The 19,384-nt window shown below is 38.9% G+C and overlaps 1 protein-coding gene across 2 annotated transcripts in view; it reads left to right on the top strand.

Moving 5' to 3' along the window:
* Positions 1–19,384, top strand: part of Gclc (glutamate--cysteine ligase) — a 114,853-nt gene that overhangs the window by 54,796 nt on the left and 40,673 nt on the right. For both annotated transcript variants that reach the window (XM_067158200.2, XM_067158201.2), the window contains exons 4-5: positions 2,266–2,438; positions 13,293–13,510. In XM_067158200.2, coding sequence (XP_067014301.2) covers positions 2,266–2,438; positions 13,293–13,510 — 391 coding nt within the window. The remainder of the gene's footprint in view (positions 1–2,265; positions 2,439–13,292; positions 13,511–19,384) is intronic.

Below are 19,384 nucleotides of genomic sequence, written 5' to 3'. Positions count from 1 at the left end.
GATGGCGATTCCTCAGTTGTTACTGCACATCTTCTCATCTCCTTTTTTGAAAACTGGTATTATAATTTTGTCAACATTTCCTAATTTAAAGAAGATCCAGGTCTACTGCAAGTGAAAACGAGTACTGTACAAGCAAACCAAGATAGCGTAGCACCTATTACTGCCCAAATATCTTTTTTCAGATCTTTCTTATTGTACCAAAATTTCTATGTTTTGAATTCCATAATATTGGTTTGTTCTTCCAGACTTCAGTTAACTGCAGATACTTCTCATCGTCCCACTCCATAGTGCTTTGGAACACTACTTCTGGCTCGGAAGAAACATAACGCTCACATTAACGAAATGGCGCATGTGATGTCCACGAATATACAGCAAGCCCCACTTTTTGTTTGTAATAAAAACCGACAGGGAGTGGCACACAAGTTATGATACAGAGCATGTTGGTGGCGAAGTGGGAGTTCAAGTCTAAAGAATGCACAGTTCAGTTATATTCAAATTTCTATGCAAATTCTAATGAAAATTCCACAGCCTGCTTCCAGTCACTCGACTGGGTCTGGAATGGAATGAATGAAGCCCTACCTAGCGGCGAGGATGGGAATTGTGCCGGGTGCCAAAGCCTGTCCCTGTCCTCTGGGGCAATAATTAATGACTGACAGATGAAATGAAGTGATGCTGGAGAGTGTTGCTGGAATGAAAGATGACAGGGAAAACCAGAGTACCCGGAGAGAAACCTGTCCCACCACTGCCTTGCCCAACTCAAATCTCCCATGGAGTGACAGGGATTTGAACCACAGAACTCAGCGGTAAGAGGCCGACGCCCTGCCGCCTGAGTCATGGATGCTCATGCAAATTATAATTAATTTAATAATATCATTTGATTATTCTAATTATAATGTATGGATACCCCCTAGTCCCATTTCTTGATACAGGGTCAGGGATGAGGTAAGGTGATGTTTTATGGCGTATTTTAGTGGCTGGATGTTGTTCCTGACACCAGCCTCACTTGAGGAGCCACCTTATGAAGATGAAATGAATGGTGGTGAATGAAATTGTAAAGGAGGTGGAAGGGTTCGGTTGTGGCTTATGAACAGCAACTATCCCGGCATTTGAATGGAAGTGACAACAGGAAACCACAGACAACCATTCTCAGAACAGTTGACAGTGGGGTTCGAACCCACTTGTCCCCCAAATGGAGAGCTTGGCTCTGTAGCGGTAGCATGTTAACACGCTTGGCCACTCTGCTCGTTCATATTGTAGTAGTAATATTATCATTCATTTCAAATAGTTGTATTATTAATACAAAATAAGTTCATTTAAAAAATTTAACAAGCGAGTGGCTGCAGGGTTTGAGTCACGTAGCTGTCAGCTTGAATTCAGGAGATAGTTGGTTTGAACGCAACTGTCGGCAGCCCTAAAGATGGTTTTCCATGGCTTCCCATTTTCATGCCAGGCAAATGCTTCCTTCTCGCTCCTAGCCCTTTCCTATCCCAGTGTTGTCATAAGACCTATCTGTATCGGTGCGATGTAAAGCAACTTGTTAAAAATAAACTTTAGGCTGGGAAGACTTGGGGGTAAAGGAGACGAGCTGCTTGACTAAATGATATGTTATTGGACATTATAAATTTACTCATTCAGGACAAATATTTCAAGTTCCCTATGGGAATCAACATCTGTATCATAAGTGATATGTTCTGAGCTGTCAGTGGAGAGATGGCATAGAATGACATTAGTAGTTGAATAAGTTTGAGTGGTGTTTTTAAAAGTAGGAAAGATCACAACATGTTGATAAAGTTGGAATACAAGAAGACAAATTGGGGCAAATGTTTGTTTATAGGAAGGGGAGTTAGGGATTTGAATAACTTATGAAGGGAGATCTTCAATAATTTCCAAATTCTTTGCAATTATCTAAGAAAAGACTGAGTAAACAACAGACAGGTAATCTGCCATCTGGGCGACTGCCTTTTATGCAGATTAGTGGTGATTGATGAACTTGAGCTCTTAAAAATGATAGAGAATCCAAAAAAGATGCACTTATATAACAGACATTTTTCTGTGGCTTATATATTTGGCATATGTTACAAACAACAAAGAAAATTCCTTATTTTTCACCTTTTTTTTTTAAAATAACGATGCGCAGTCTGTTGCCAACTCAAGTTACTAACCAGTTGAGCGTTGTGAGGATTGGCTTATGCACTGTTACACTTTGACTTCCATGTATTATTAGAGATATACAGGCTTTACTTTGTGTTGTCTGTTGCTGTTCAGGTTGGGCTGTCCTCACTTCACCGACCCGGTGACAGAGCCAACTCCCGGCAGCGGAGCCTCTCATTCGCTCTTCTTCCCGGATGAGGCCATCTACCCGGGCCACCCACGCTTCAAGACTTTGACGAGGAACATTAGACAGAGGCGTGGCGAGAAGGTGGCCATCAACATCCCTAGTGAGTGAAGGTGCACTCTTTGAGCTCATCCGCATGTCGAGTGATCCCCTCCTCCTCTCTCCTCCAGCCTTTTAAATGAGCAGACTGTTTGGCAAGTCTTCTGAAATTGTTAAATACTCATGAATGATATTCTTTTCTTTTTTTAATGCAAAAATTGTTTGAAAATACTGCTCGGGTACCGGTAGCTCCTGGATGAAACTATCTTTACATCGGTCTGGTTTCAGACCAACTTTGCTTTACGGGAGTGAAAGCTGGGTGGATTCAGGATATCTTATTCGTAAGTTAGAAGTAACAGACATGAAAGTAGAGAGAATGATTGTTAGTACAAGCAGGTGGGAATAATGGCAGGAGGGCTCTTGGAATGATTAGATGAAGGTTAAGTAAGGAATGAACTCGTTGGGTGAAGTTGTATGCATAAACCGGCTTCAGTGGTGGGGATCATGTGAGGAGAATGAAGGAGAAAAGTGGATTCTGTTATGGAGGGTAAGAGGAGTAGAGGGAGTCCAAGTTGACGATGGTTACACTCGGTTTCTAACGATTTAATCCTAGAACTGGCAGTATTATATCTTTTGGTGGCAGCCTTTATTTGTCTAAATAAACTACAAAATATCTGCAATATATGAAATAAGTTTACAAAATTTTATATATCTGTGTAAAGCTAATACACTGAAGATTGTTGTGATGACACAAAATTGCATAAATGTTTTGAACAGTCTGTTCAAAAAGTGTAATTTCTAAATTCAGAATAATAAAACTTTTGATCATATGTACACAAAACTGGAACGTGTCACAAACAAACCGAGATATATGGATTGTCAAGAATGTATCGGTAATGCACTAGCAAAAGTTTCATTCTTGAAAATATTAGGGAAAATGTATTGGCATGCAGTCATTTGAGGCGTGACCTTAGACCACGTCCTTATGTGAGGTTCGTCATCACTTTCATTTTGCAATATTTGATGCGAAGAAATAGCTGATAGACATTCCAAGTCTGACTCTGAAAACTGTTGGTTCGTTCTCAATAACCTGTCAGATCCGTACCTTCATCTTGAAAACTGTTGGTTTGTTCTCAATAACCTGTCAGATCCGTACCTTCATCTTCCATTAGATTTTGCACTAGTTCATTACTAATTTTCTGAATGAATATTTAGACAGACACTGTATAAAAATGGATGTAATCAATTAATAATGTATATACAGAAGTAAATAACTTTCACCGAATGGAAAAATATGAAATAAAATTAAATAGAATAGCAAAGCAGAGCCTGTGAAGCTTTGTTTACAAACACTCCAGAAATGGCTCTCAAACAGATGGTCAGAAAACTGCACTCATTTATTTCTGTGAAACTGCGCCCAAAGAGGTTGTAAATATGAATGAAACTGAACTCACGGTTGCTGTGGTGATTGAGAATGACAAGAAGTAGACTGCTATGACATCTGTTGAAGAAATGAGGAAATTACGAGAAGAAATACGAACATGTTGAATATTCGACAGTTGCCAGTTCTATGGTTAGAGATATAGAACTAAATGAGGCCACAGAACTAGTTACAAATAGAGGATTGTAGCAGTGCTTAGTAAGTTCACAAAGGCTTGCAGACTGAACGCTGAAAGGCATAACAGTCTATAATGATGATGTATGTTTTCTTATTTGTTTTACATCGCATCAACTCGGGCGGTCCTACAGCAACGATGAGATAGGACTGGGAAGGAAGTAACCATGGCCTTAATAAAGTTGCTGGTATAAAAATGGAAAGCCATCATCATGGCTGTCGACAGTGGGGTTTGAACCCATCGTCTCCCAAATGCAAGCTAACATAATTCAAACTGCTTAGCCAGTCTCACTACACTGAAGAACAGGAAATAATACGAACCAGCTTGTCATTACTATACAAAAGAAACTGATTAATACCTATTATTTGTACATTTTTGGAGAAAATATACCGTATTTACTCGAATAATCCCCGCCGGCGAATAATGCCCGCACCCTCATTTTAGGAGGGCTCATTTTGATAAAAAATGAAATGAACTAAAATTCCTTCCATCGAAAGAGTAAAGTAGGCATAAACAAACATTTCGTATCACTCTGCGAGGTCCACATGGTCTTTACACAAATATGAACATGTAAATTTACGGATCTAGCTGCTTTGCGTGAGATGATAAAAATACATTATCACTGCTATGAAATATATTTTCCATGAAAATGAGCAAGTAGGCCTACTTACGTGACAGGTATTTCATTAATCTGAACTTGCAGTAGGCTGTAGATGGGAAGATTCGTTGTCTCTTGTATCACTAGAATCCTCTCCTAAATTACTTACAAGTTCGTCACACTCCACGTCTAAAACACTTCTCACACGTGGTCTCTTTTTACTGGACAGTAACCCGACCGGTCGTGGATAATTCTTTTCGTGCAATGTAAACACTTGAAATAGAGACACCGGCAAAATCTGATGTTAGTTTTGCGATACAGTAAAACCTTGTTAATTCAATGTCTTTGTAATACAGAAATTGGACTTCCAATTACGTGATTTCCAATTAACAGCCATCTTGTAATTCAGAAATGCCAACCCTCGCCAGTTTTCGCGGATTCTGCTTTTCCGCGTACTGCCTGCTACATGATATTGTGGCGTTCCTTAAAACGCTGAATACAAAAGAATTACTATTTCACTCTATTTTCAACTATGAAACACACTATAGACATACCGAAGTGAGTGAAAGTGCGGAAAGCTACCCCCCCCTTGCACGTTCCGGAAAACGCATTCTATCATGACCCGGAGAAATTTTGAATAAAATTACTCTGTAAAATACGGTACTATTAAAAAATGTAAAGTCAGTTTAGAATTAAAAGTCTGAATTGTTTTCCGTTTAAATATGACATATGGGGACAGTTTTCTTCCATCTACGGTTGCACAAAGCATAACTGTACACTCAGCAACGAAAACTAGGTGAGCTAGGAGGGTGTTGGCAACCTTGACGCAAATAATACCCGGACCCCAGTTTCGTGCCTCAAAATAAAAAATAAAAAATATGTGGGGATTATTCGCGTAAATACGGTAATTCCCTTCTTCACTGAAAAAAGTATTTACCAAAATCACAGTGTCTTGATTATGACAAATTAATTAGTTTTTCAACTATTACTGAAAACAAACAATTGAAATACAGCTATTACATCTCTAAAGATCTTAACCCTATGCAGACAGAAGCATTTTTATGTCTGTACGCTGACCAAAAATATGGCAAATTAAAACTCATCCAGAATTACGAAATACTAGCTGTAAACCTGCATATGTACATAATATTAAGTACTTACCTTGAACATAGTATGTACTCCATTGCAGAGGTCCATAGGCAATTATCAGTTTTTTCTTTCGCAGCAGCATGTTAGTGCAAAAAAAGGCATAAGAGTCATTCCACGAATAAGTTATTATGCCAATCAAAACCCTTATGTCAGATAGTGTTTGCGATGACAAATCTTTGATTCTACATCTTCTAGTTGGAGGTGTTGCCTGTTATTTCCATTTGTTTCCATGAATTACTGTTTCCTGGTGAATTACGTCAAAAGTTTGGTATAAAAAATAGTGAAAAGTGCTCTGTAGGCTCGGTTGCCATGTCAAAATATGAATGTAAAATTGGCCCCTGATTAATATCATGTATTAGAATGGTACTTGAAGGTCCTGGGTCTAAATTCCTCACGTCAGTCCTTTCGTCAGCTCTTTCATTCTCCGGGTCACTTGAGTCGCTCTTGCATTGAAGACTCACTAGTTCAGTTTCCGTCTTTGGACTCTTCAGATGAAAAATCACTTACATATCTGAATGAATGAATGAATGAATACTGATCTGCATTTAGGGCAGTAGCCCAGGTGGCAGATTCCCTATCTGTTGCTTTCCTAGCCTTTTCCTAAATGATTTCAAAGAAATTGGAAATTTATTGAACGTCTCCTTTGGTAAGTTATTCCAATCCATAACTCCCCTTCCTATAAATGAATATTTGCCCCAGTTTGTCCTCTTGAATTCCAACTTTATCTTCATATTGTGATCTTTCCTACTTTTATAAACGCCATTCAAACTTATTCATCTACTAATGTCATTCCACGCCATCTCTCCGCTGACAGCTCGAAACATACCATTAAAAATTGCCTTAAGCAATCATTGTATCGACTAGGTGGAAAATAAATAAATACTTAATTGTGAACATACCCCTTAGTCGAGCAGCTCTTTTTCTTTCTCTCAGTTCTTCCCAACCCAAACTTTGCAACATTTATGTAATGCTACTCTTTTGTCGGAAATCACCCAGAACAAATCGAGCTGCTTTTCTTTGGATTTTTTCCAGTTCTTGAATCAGGTAATCCTGGTGAGGGTCCCATACACTGGAACCATACTCTAGTTGGGGTCTTTACATCCTTACTACAACCCCTAAACACCCTCATAACCATGTGCAGAGATCTGTACCCTTTATTTACAATCCCATTTATGTGATTACCCCAATGAAGATCTTTCCGTATATTAACACCCAGATACCTACAATGATCCCCAAAAGGAACTTTCACCCCATCAACACAGTAATTAAAACTGAGAGGACTTTTCCTATTTGTGAAACTCACAACCTGACTTTTAACCCCGTTTATCAACATACCATTGCCTGCTGTCCATCTAACAACATTTTCGAGGTCAGGTTGCACTTGCTCACAATCTTGTAACTTATTTATCACTCTATAGAGAATAACATCATCCGCAAAAAGCCTTACCTCCAATTCCACTCCTTTACATATATCATTTATATGTATAAGAAAACATAAAGGTCCGATAATACTGCCTTGAGGAATTCCCCTCTTAATTATTACAGGGTCAGATAAAGCTTCACCTACTCTAATTCTCTGAGATCTATTTTCTAGAAATATAGCAACCCATTCGGTCACTCTTTTGTCTAGTCCAATTTACATCTATGGAGTCCAAAATAGAAGCAGTCTATAGCTCATTGACTCTCTTCTTACTAATCACGTCACAAAATAGGTATATAAATGGCAAAAAGCCAGTCTCAGATCTCGCGATGCATGCTTGACAGAACACGATAACCTCTTACATCTTGTAAAGTGCTAGCAGGGAGATAATGCAACTCTATTCGCAGATTCCCCTTTCAGACAGACCTAAAAGTGTCGTTTACTGACATCTGTTGAGTTTTTAAATTACAACTTGTGCCGATAACGCTGGATCTCTGACCATTTAATATATTTAATTTCGCTCCGCTCACAGGCAACCTGTTATGGGATTTAATATATTAAATTCTGCCCTCTATGAGTTCAGATAAGAAAGGTTCCACTCAGATAACATTATACATGTGTTCTTCAGTATGTTGTTGCTAATTAAAATAATGCTTGTTGTTGACCCGATGTTGTTCTAGGACTGTGAAAGTAGATTAGCTGTGGTTAGCAATGTATTGCAGGTAATGGGAAAGTAGTAGGGGTTGTGACCTCTTTAACTCTTACTGGAAGTGTGTTTGAAACCTCGACGGGGACAAAGATCACAGATTCATTATTATTTCTTTCTTAACATACGCAGACACTCCCCCGATTTAAGCAGGAGCCTCCTTATTTTTGGTCCTTCCACCATATCTCCTGATCGCGGAGACTTACCTCCTGATTTTGAGAGCAGTTTTAATATTTCTGTATATTTTAAAAATCCCAGGTTTTTCCTTGTTCTTCAAGTAGCTGGAGAGAATTGATGTTCAGTGAGCACAGGCAAGACAGATGCAGTCAGCTGGTGGTGTTCTTAAATATGACAGACTCTAATGTAATACTTTCTATTTTATCATTTCCACATAGCAATGCCATCTGCGAGACTATTTTTCAGGTATTTACAAGGACAAAAACTCAGTTCATATCAAAGCTTCCTTAAAAATTTCTGGAAAAACTTTTAACGTTAAAACCCCTTCAACAAGGCCCGCGCTTTGAACATAAATCTAGTTCAGAAATTTATGAAGAGACCTAAGGCAGTTACAATGAAGAGTCGTGTTCTAAAGCTCAGATACATGCATATTTCAGTATTTATAAATAAATAAATAAATAAATAAATAAATAAATAAATAAATAAATAAGAGAAATTCCGTAATCGAACGGCAAAAGACGAATAAGACATAATAGAGTAGTATAATGTGTTAAATATTCTTCATTGTTAAGTCATCAATGTTGTGTTGTAACATATCAGGATATGTTGCAAAAAAAACTTGCAATTTTTGACTTTTGAATTTGCTGATTTAAACAAGTTTTCTTTTTTCAAAATTTCCTTTAAATTTAATTTTTGCGACAAGTAGATAAACAGTTTCTCCAAGTAGGAAAGATAACAATCTATATATATATTTAAAAAAAAAGAGTTTTGCCTGTACATTGCTCAGAATTTAAAAAGGATGGTATTTCTGTATCAGTCATGCCCACAGTAACAAGGAAATGCACTTTTTACTTTTCCGTAATTTCTGTCTGTCTGTCTGTCTGTCTGTCTGTCTGTCTGTCTGTCTGTCTGTCTGTCTGTCTGTCTGTCTGTCTGTCTGTCTGTCTGTCTGTCTGTACACGCATCACGAGAAAACGGCTGAAGAGAATTAAATGAAAATCGGTATACAAAGTCGGGTAATAAGTCGCTACAATCTAGGCCATAAATAATTTTATTCACACTGAGTGAAATGGTAGTTTAGGGGAAGGCCGAAAATTTAATTCTGAAATATTTAAGTTATTAGTGGCCATATCTTAATGAAAATCGGTATACAAAGTTGGGGAATGTTGCTATAATATAGGCCATAAATAATTGTATTCACATTGACTGAAATGGTAGTTTAGGGGAAGGCCTAAAATTTAATCCTCAAATATTTGTTATTAAAAGCCGTATCTTATCAAAAATCGGTACGGGAAGTCGAGGAATAAGTCACTACAATCTAGGCTATAAATAATTGTATTCACACTGAGAAAAATGGTAGTTTAGGGGGAAGCCTAAAATTAAATTCTCAACCATTTGTTATTAGTGGTCCTATCTTAATGAAAATCGGTATGAAAAGTCGGGAAATAAGTCGTTATAATCTAGGCCATAATTAATTTTATTCACGCTGAGTGAAATGATAGTTTAGGGGAAGGCCTAAAATGTAATTCTCAAATATTTATGTTATTAGTGGTCGTGTCGATAAATACTAGGCCTACATAACTAAAGTTATACAGTTTTAAATATCTGATAATTTATATCTTATGCATTGTTAGCGTACCGGCTATGATCATAGAGATATTCATGAATTTGGATTTTTGTTACTAAGTCCATATCCGCGCCAAGTCAAGAGAACGTGGGTAAACAGAATTGAATGAAAATCAGTATGTGAAGTCGGAGAATAAGGAACTACAGTCTACGCTATAAATAATTTTATAAGACGTCCTAATATCACAGAGTTGAAACAAAACTAAAGGTTAAGGCCTACAATACAGCTCATAAAACTGATCAACAATAACATTACATTGACCAATGTTTGTTGTGGTGGACTTTGTGTCTTCTGTCGCCACTCATCTACGATATATAGGATTACTGCTTTGTACTGAGTATTTTTATTAATTTACCTTATGTCGCCCCGACACATATGTCTTATGGCGACGATGGGATTGGAAAGGGCTTGGCCTTAATTGCAGTCCCAGAATTTGCCTGATGTGAAAATGGGGAACCACTGAATACCATTTTCATGTCTGCCGACAGTGGGGTTCGAATCCACGGGATGCAAGCTCACAGCTGCGCGCCCCTAACCACACGGCCAATTTGCCCGGTTGTGCCGAGTGTAACAGCCTGCTTGAATATTGTCGGGAAGTAACTGGGGAGTTAGATAACTTTCTCCTTTAGCATGCCATTCCTCTGGTTCATAAATTTTCTGATACTACTGGTACGTAACACACTGGTTCATCATAGCATTCGAGATATTCAGTCCCTACTCTGAGGCACTGATTGGAATGAGCAGTGTGCATATTTAAGTGAATTATGGCAGAGGAGTGTTCACGGCTGTCTGCGGTCTGGTCATTCCATCTCTGGAACTTTGGACTGTTAGATCAGCACCGTAGTACTGTAAGAGGCTATCCTCTTTTTTTTTCCGTATTGAATAGGGGGAAATCAAAGTTTTATTGTTCTACTTTTAACCGTTGTGCTGTTCGTTAAAAGTTGATCGAGTATTTTATATGATAGCATTGCTTTTAATCGCTGCTTACAGTAACTATTGATGTTTTTGTAATGGCCTTTGTTTACTTCAGTTAGGAAAACCAGAAGGTCAATCTTTCTGAGAATCCTGTTGTGAAGCATGGGTACATCAGCTAGTATGAATATAAAGTTGGAATTCAAGAGGACAAATTGGGGCAAATATTTGAGTATAGGAGGAGGAGGAGGAGGAGTTAGGGATTGGAATAATTTACCAAGGGAGATGTTGAATAAATTTGCAGATTCTTTGCAATATTTAAGGAAAGACTAACAAGGGAAGGGCACGAACCGGAGAATCACGGATCTTACGTAAATTTTTCACACAAGTTAAATGACCCAAGAATAACACAACAGCCAAAACATTTATTTCGGAAATTAACTCTTGCGACCTACAAAAAGCATTCAAATTTGCACGTTTGAATAAGTGCGCTTGGCTACACAGGACTGCGGCTCATGCTGGGTTCACTCGTCCAAGGACCTTGTCACTGATCTTCTTTTCTATTCTGTTATTAATTGCGTAACACGTCCTGAAAATGATGTAGTGGCATTAAGAGAAGTAATTTAATTCCTGCATTTATTGTTGGTCAATAAAGACAATAGAATAAGATTGTTATAGTGAAAATATAGGTTAATCAGTATAACAAGTGACGTTACACACAAAAGCAAGTTACTCCATATAGCTTCTGCAACAGTTATGCTTGTGATGGAAATGTTGAAAGCACAAAGCGGTTCTACACCACCACATCTAATAAAGCGAGGATAAGTGCTTGATATCACATGTTCCATATTTTTCTTCGAACGCAAAAATTATTTTGCCTATGTTCATTACCATTATACAAACAACCACTAGTTCCATACCATGACTAAAAGCATATGTCAGCACTGCCTCAAATTGGATGTTGGACTGCGAGTTGCAGGTAGGGAAGGGAGTAGTGGCCTGTGTAGCCGAGCGCGATAATTCAAACATACGAAGTTTAACGCTTTCTGTACGTTGCACGAGTTAATTTCCGATAGAAGTAATTTGGCCATTGTGTTATTCTTGGCTCATTTAACGTGTGTGCAAAATTTACTTGATCAGCAATTCCCTGGTACGCACCCTTCCCTTGTAAGAAAACAACAGATAAGGAATCTGCCTCCTGGCTGCCTGCTCTAAATTTAGATCAGTGGTGATTGATTGATTGGTCGGTCGGTCGGTCGGTCGGTTGCAAGATATTCATGTAATTCCCTTTCTGAACTGTGTACAGTAATTTCATAGCCACTCAGCCATTACCCATGGTTCACAAACTAGGACAGGGTTTCGGTAACCTACACTAAATTTGAAAAACGCTATGGACCAGGTTCACGTTTTTCTTAATATTATTAAGTTGCACAGTCCATTTCGTTGGTAATTTGCATTTATTCATTTAAAAAAAATTGATATTGCAGTTTGTATGTATAGCAAAGCACTTAGGTTCCATCTATTCATGTCAGAAAAAAGTATTTGTACTTATTTTTTGAGCTCCGTATCTAATTCTTTTTCTTGAATATCTTAACACATAAGTCATCTTTTCTTCATACGAGATCTTGCAATTTCCACGTACAGTATTTTGTCCTTGTCCTTCCCCATTCCCTGCTTTTGTTTTCTTCTGTATGAAACAATAACTTAGAAATGATTGTGCAAGGTCTCTGTTATAAACTCAGATCGTCCAGTGGCGTTCCTATTTTCTGAGGCCTAAGTAGCTGTATGGGAGGTGCGCTCATAGTTCTCGACCTCGCAAGGAGTGCGCACGTGTTCGACCTCGCATCAATAGCCAGTCTGGATCTTAGCTGTTAACATGGTTTTTCGTATGTAAAAGTTATTATTTTAAGTACGAGTCGGTTAGACGGGTACACGACGCATTTGTTCACAGCAATTTCCTGGTGAAGTGCTACCTTCACGAGCACAGATTCACATAATTATAAATAAATTTGAAATTACTGGCTCAGTGCCCAATAAAAGAAAGGAGAGAGAGAGAGAAAAAAAAAAAAGGAAAAAAACGCGCACACAAACAGTTTTAACAGATGAAAAGCTAGATGACATTGGTGTGAATCTTGAACGGTCACCGAATTAATCACTCGTAAAATTAGCACAACAAGTACGGGTTTTGGTTTCTTCTGTACACCTTTTTTCACATCAAATCACACAGGTTTACACGGACCTATTGTTTAAAACCTGCTGATCCAGCCACAAGAGTGGTATCTTGCATCATTGAATGATCGTGTATTCGACCCACAGTTTGTGTTCTTTTCGGATAAGGCCTGGTTTGGTTTCATCTTAATGGTCGTGTGAACAGTCATAACTCTCGCTATTGGTGTGCAGAAAATACGAATGGCGTTTATGAAGTCTCTCATTATGAAGGATGGCACTTCAGCATCTTTTATAAGGTAAGATTTCATGTAAGATTGTATACGCACTTAATGCAGGGCGGCTGCGTGCGACGTATGTTGGGCTGAGGCAGCAATATTAATGCAGAGTACATACACCGTGTGCTCAGTCTGGGTTTATAAGAGAGACCCTGTTCTTGTGTTAAGGATGTTAGAAATGTCTGTATCCTTGCGTGCATTCTTTGTGAACATTTTCTAGTAGCGTCTTGGAATTAATTATAGCCTTGTGTATGGCATTTTGTTAACAGTTTTCAAAGACAAGAATACCCCATCACCATTTGTGGAAAGCTTCGTGGGAGCGGGCTCCGACGGAGAGGCAGGCCGCGCTGCTCTACCTGACCACGTATACATGGATGCTATGGGGTTTGGTATGGGGTGCTGCTGTTTACAGTTGACGTTTCAAGCTTGTAACATCAACGAGGCCCGGACGTTGTACGATCAACTCACGCCTCTGTGTCCTATCATGGTAAGGATTGCAAATTTCTCTCCTCCGTGTATTGATGACTCTTGTAGGACTGAAAGCGAGTCTGGCATAGTTTTATTTTTACTTGTGCCAGGCTCCCCTTTGTCATTATTCTATCTAACCTTCATTGATTATTTTTGATGTTCTTCTCTGACCCCAGCAGTATTAGGTTTATCAAGTGACCAACCATATCCGCAGCTCTACTTGCCTTTGACAATAATACTACAAGCATCTTAGTACTTACTTCTTGAAACTTGTAGTCTCATTTTAACTTTATGATATCTGAAGATCCAACATTATGTCTTTTTAACCCTTACCCTTCAAATTAAATTTCTCTGTCTTGTCTCTACTACTCATATTTTAAATGTGAATTTCTATCTTATATGACCTGTATTCATCTTTCACAATTTTGGAGATAGCAGCTTGCTCTTAAATTGCACATATGGCTTTTATTTGCTCCAGTATAGCTTGCTGTAATCGTTTATATTATTACTATTCTTACTATCATTATCGCATAGTGATTGGTTTCGTTAGTAATTTCACTGAACAAGTTATCAGTAAAAAGCAATTTCAAATGCTAATTAGGATACAAGGAATGAGTCGTGTGAACAGTCATAACTCTTCTCGCTATTGGTGTGCAGAAAATCTGAATGGTGTGCGAAAATACTGGGGTTTTGTACAATTACCTGACGTATACAACATTGAACAGTACACTGTATATGACTAAGAGCACATGGCGACCATGTTTGTTTAGTATTGCTCGAGCCTTCGCATGCGTGAGTGGACTGGACACAGCTGACGGCTACACTGCCATCTAAATAATAGATTTTTGACTGACTCTTAAATGTTATCTGGAATTTACAAAGTTCCACGCTGCACCATAAGATTGCAGTACAGTATAGCATCGTGTATTTTGTCGGCTGAGATGGCGGACAAGCATTGGGCGATATAATGTCATGTTGGACCTTGCTCGACACGCGACCGGAAAGGTGTGAGGTAATGACGAGGTAGAGAGAGAGAGACCTGGAGTTGGAACATAGTGTACTCCTGTTGAATAACAAGGGCTTAACATCCCCAATGGACAAATCACCATCTATAGCGTATATGCCCTGACTTCATATGATCACTTTGGAGAGGTTTGGAATTTATTGCAAGCTTTTGGCATGCAATCTAGTAATTAGAAAATTTATACCACCACCTCTCCTACCCTCTCAGCCAGCATTCTGATGGTATATATATATTACTATCAAGGGGCCTCAAACCAGCTAACCTCTCCAGTTCCATGGCTGAATGGTTAGCATGCTGGCCTTTGGTCCAGTGAACCCCGGGTTCGATTCTCAACTGGGCCGGGGATTTTAAACTTCATTGGTTAATTCCGCTGGCTCGGGGGCTTGGCGTTTGTGTGTGTGCGTGCGCATGCCGTCCATATTCATTATTAGGCCCCATCCTCACAGACACACAAGTTGCCTATACAGCATCAGTACCAATATAATGGGTCCATTATTGGACGTTATAAATGCTACCTCAGACTACAGGGGTAACACTAAACAAGGCACAAACACAGTTAAAAAGGGAAGGTAAGAGTACAATACACAATATAAGAAAACACTACACACTCGGAAAAACAGTAGCTAGCATTACGCGGATCTTCAACAAAACAAGTACGTAACTATCAGTAGCGCCAACTAGTGAACAACAAACCGGGAAGATGAAAAGGCTGGGAACCTACCAAAGGCATGGACATGGCTTAGATAGCGGATTCCGAAATAAATCACCGTGATCCTTAGATTTTAAAAATATTATTTACAAGATAATTTTACAAATACATTCCAAGTTATGAGCCATAAGTTCACTGATATACATAGGTTATTTCGTAGCAGTGTAAATTCAAATTTCAAATCAACTGTACATCTAGTTACCAATGCAGTAGTACAATGCAATTTACAGGTTATCCAAAATCTAGCGTACCTCAAGTGATACAGAACTACCAGAGGCAACCCCCAAGGGAAATAATGTTAAACTACAATATACATATTTTAGTGAAACAAGAAATGGGAATGCCTCGGAAACGAACAGGTAAGTCCAGCTGAAAAACTAAGGCGTCATAAGTAACTAATTTGGTGAATCTAGGCGAGGTTAGGGCAGACTCCTGCATGAAAAGCACATCGGAACATTACCGAAATTTTAGCAGGAAAGGAATTCAAGAGTGCCCGAGGAGAGTGCCATCCCGGAAACCGGGAGACGTCAACCAGATAGGCTGCTCGCAGACAGATAGACCAAGACAGACAGAATTCAGGATACAGAATTCATGCGAACACTGCCTCGCTCACTATATATAGGAAATTCCAGCCGTGGAGGCAGCCAATCAGCGTGCACGAGTTCCCTATCGCCACCTAGACTCACCAATCACAACCTTACTTTCGATCGCGAACTTTGACAAACATTCTAGAATACGCATGATCGCGAAAGTCGTATTTTTCCAGAATAGACAGAACACACTTTCTAGAACACATACCAACAAAGTAACACACCCTGTACAAAAGTTATTTAACTTTCTGGATCTTTCCAGGAACTATAGACAGAATTCTACTATTTACAAATGGCTATGTTACAACATTATGCAGTACAGGTTAGGTCAATAAAAATAAAACATCATATCATATTTTACAAACAAAGTCTTCAAAAAAAAAATACAGTTGAACCTGACTTCTACGTATATCAAGGGGAAGAGAAAAAACTACTTGTAACTGAGAATTACTTAGAAATCAGACTTACACAATACATCACATATTTACTGAAAAACCAACGGAATAGACCTACATGTGTAAATCCTTGCAAATAATAAATACATTAAGACAGAAAATATTATTTTGAACTTGGACCGGCCTTAAAGAAATCAGATAGTTTGGCTTGTTTCACTTTTCTTGCATTAAGAATATAAACCTCCTTTAGCAAACTTGGTAATGCATTCAAAGCATTTTCACTACAACTTTTCGCACTGATGTAACGCCTATACACTTCGATTGCACTTAACACTCCACTCAGTTCAGGTGTCAAGATTCAAGTCGTTATCTCCATCTCCAACGTCACTATCGCTTGTAGCTGGTCCATCACCGCCATGTTGTTGGCATACATCAGCAATAATCTCTTCATCTGGTAGTTCTCCACATACAGCCAGATTGTCATCAAAATGCACAAAAGTATTGAATTCTACTTTTATACACCCACCGGTAGCGTTAACTCATTACCAGACAAAACTTCGTCCCCATAATCATAATTAGAGGCAGCCTCTTCTTGTAAGACACCAGTATTGCAGGAACAGTTGCTGATTGTGGAGGATGACACCTGCTTCCAGGCAGCCGAAATAAAGTTCATGGCTTGTAGCAAATTAATGGAGAGAGGTTCATTTCCTGCATTACTCAGTGTTATTAAATGTTGAACCAGCATTTTTCTTTTATGCACTTTAAAATTTGCAATGATGCCCAAATCAAGGGGTTGTAGAACACTGGTACAGTTAGGAGGGAAAAATTCCATTCGGACATTCTCCAGAAGGATTTGAGGTGGATGTACTGCACATCGATCCATAAGATGAAGGATCTTCTTCTGTTTCTTTTTCATTTTAATTTCCAGTTTTTTCAATCACTGTTCCATTGGATTCATCTTCCTTAGGTTTTGTTTTCGCACCCTTAAAACACCTCGGATTCTTCGATTTTCTTATCACAAGTGGAGGAAGTTTGTCAGATCCACCTGCATTGGTGGTGATAAGTACTGTTACACGAATTTTACTTTTCTTCCCTCCGTGGCATGAGTCACCTTTTTCAGCTGATGTCTTATTAGGAAGGAGATTGTAGAATAGGCCGGTCTCATCACAGTTGTAGATGTTTGGAGGCTGATAATTGCTTACGATACCCGGCAGAACCTCCTCTTTCCAGTGTTGCACCGTGAAGTCGTCTGCAGATTTTGAGTCACCGCAAATTGTTCTCCCTGTAATTCCATGACGATATTTAAATCCTTGCAACCATCCCGATGAAGCCTTGAAATCAGCAGTGATACTCATCATTTTAGCTAAATCTATCGCCTTTGCCTTCAGCATGTCTGCACTAATTGGTAGAGCTGCAGCCCGCTTTTGCTGGGACCATGTGAAAAGTGCTTTTTCCAAATCTACGTACCATCCTTCTTGCCGACGGCTGCGCTTTGCTGATTTTGAACTCAGTTTTAAGAACTCATCCAAACTAGCGTTTCTTTTACTGATGACTGTACATAGCGTGGTATAAGCAATGCCTAAGTCTGAAGCGATTTCAGTTTTCGTTTTGTGTGGATTACCGTCCACTTCTCATATAACTTTTCCCTTTTCTGTTCTCCATGGCTAATCAAAAGCAACTGAATGACAAAACTATTGTTCAACAGTAAACACCAGATACCGGCATCGTGGACATTTCATTCTCCGTTGTTCCCACGAAAGAAATTCTCATATTCAAACAAATTTACTGTATTTTCTTTTGTTCACGCACCGAAACCGCCCATTTTGCTTACAATGTACCTTAATCTTTGGTGGCGTGTTAAAAAAACGACGAAAGTAGAGGAGGAGCCGTCAGTAAGTAAGGGTCAACAATGTCACTTGGCGGAACTGTCTGTTCTGTTTCAGCACCGAAACCCGATCGCTCTATTTCCGCCTACGCCGACTAAGAGGAAATGTCGTAAATACAGTAGTTTCTTTTTATAAAGCACATTCTCATTACAATTACGCAAAACTCAGTTATATTTCACTGGCACTTAATACGTATAACAGCGAATTACGTATAAATGGATTACGTATAAATAAGATTTAATTAACACGCTTTTAAATTATATTTTGCCGGGACCTAAAGGAAATTACATACAAATACGAATTACGTAGAACAGAGTTACGTATAAAGCAGGTTTAACTGTACATTCCACTCGCATTACATAGTTCACTTGTAACAATAAATTTTCAGGCTAACTCATTCCTGTTAAATTTTCAGGCTAACTCATTCCTGTTGCCAGCGTTTTGCCTCAGTGTGCTAATTTGAGCTCATCAGTCGGTAAATAGCACACCTACCAAGACGCATGGCTAGTGCATATAGTGGGGGCCACTGTGGAGGCTGTTTGATGCTACCGGCAGTGCCACTGCACTATGAGAGACTTTCTCTTTTGCAAAACTTGAAGCCTGCCATGCTATCAGATGATATGGGTATAGATTGCCCTATGTAACCTGAATTATTTGTCCTGAATGAATAAATTTATAGTATGAGTATAATGGGTCTGTTATTGGACATCATAAATTTTCTGGCTAACTCATTACTGTTGCCAGCGTTTCGCCCCAGAGTTCTAATTTTGGCTCAGCAGGACCTACCAGGATGCATGGACTCGAAAAACCTGCACCAGGTCTCTCCAGAGGCCACATGCCAGTAGTAGTAGTAAACAATAAATCTTTCCATTGCAATTGCCTATTCAGGCCCCGGCGATGTGCTTTCCTCCCTGTACTATGATAATGCAAGCACAAAAGTAATTAGGAACATCCGTTACTGCCACATGTAGATTTAACTTTCCTATTGTTAAGCATAGAAAGTTAGTGTTGATAGTTGAGAGGTGCATTTGTTGAGCAATTCTGGGAAATCTGCAGCTAGGAAATTCCAGGAAGATCTAGTATGCATTCCAGAGGGATTTAAATGGCAGTACTGTAGCTGTTACCATTGATGCTTTCACGGCTTGTACTTGCAGACATGATATGGGCTTTTGGGTTTATGCCGTGTCGAAAAAACCAAGGTGAAACTCTTTATGTTTTGCAGAGAACTTTACTCTGCATCTTCAGAAGAAAATCTCAACTGTTCACGAGGAAGACTTCAACAATAATGA

This window comes from Anabrus simplex, chromosome 14, assembly GCF_040414725.1.
Source record: "Anabrus simplex isolate iqAnaSimp1 chromosome 14, ASM4041472v1, whole genome shotgun sequence".
NCBI classification, from domain to species: domain Eukaryota; kingdom Metazoa; phylum Arthropoda; class Insecta; order Orthoptera; family Tettigoniidae; genus Anabrus; species Anabrus simplex.
The sequence above is the reverse complement of the archived record's forward strand: the minus strand, read 5'-3'. Positions and strand labels throughout refer to the sequence as shown.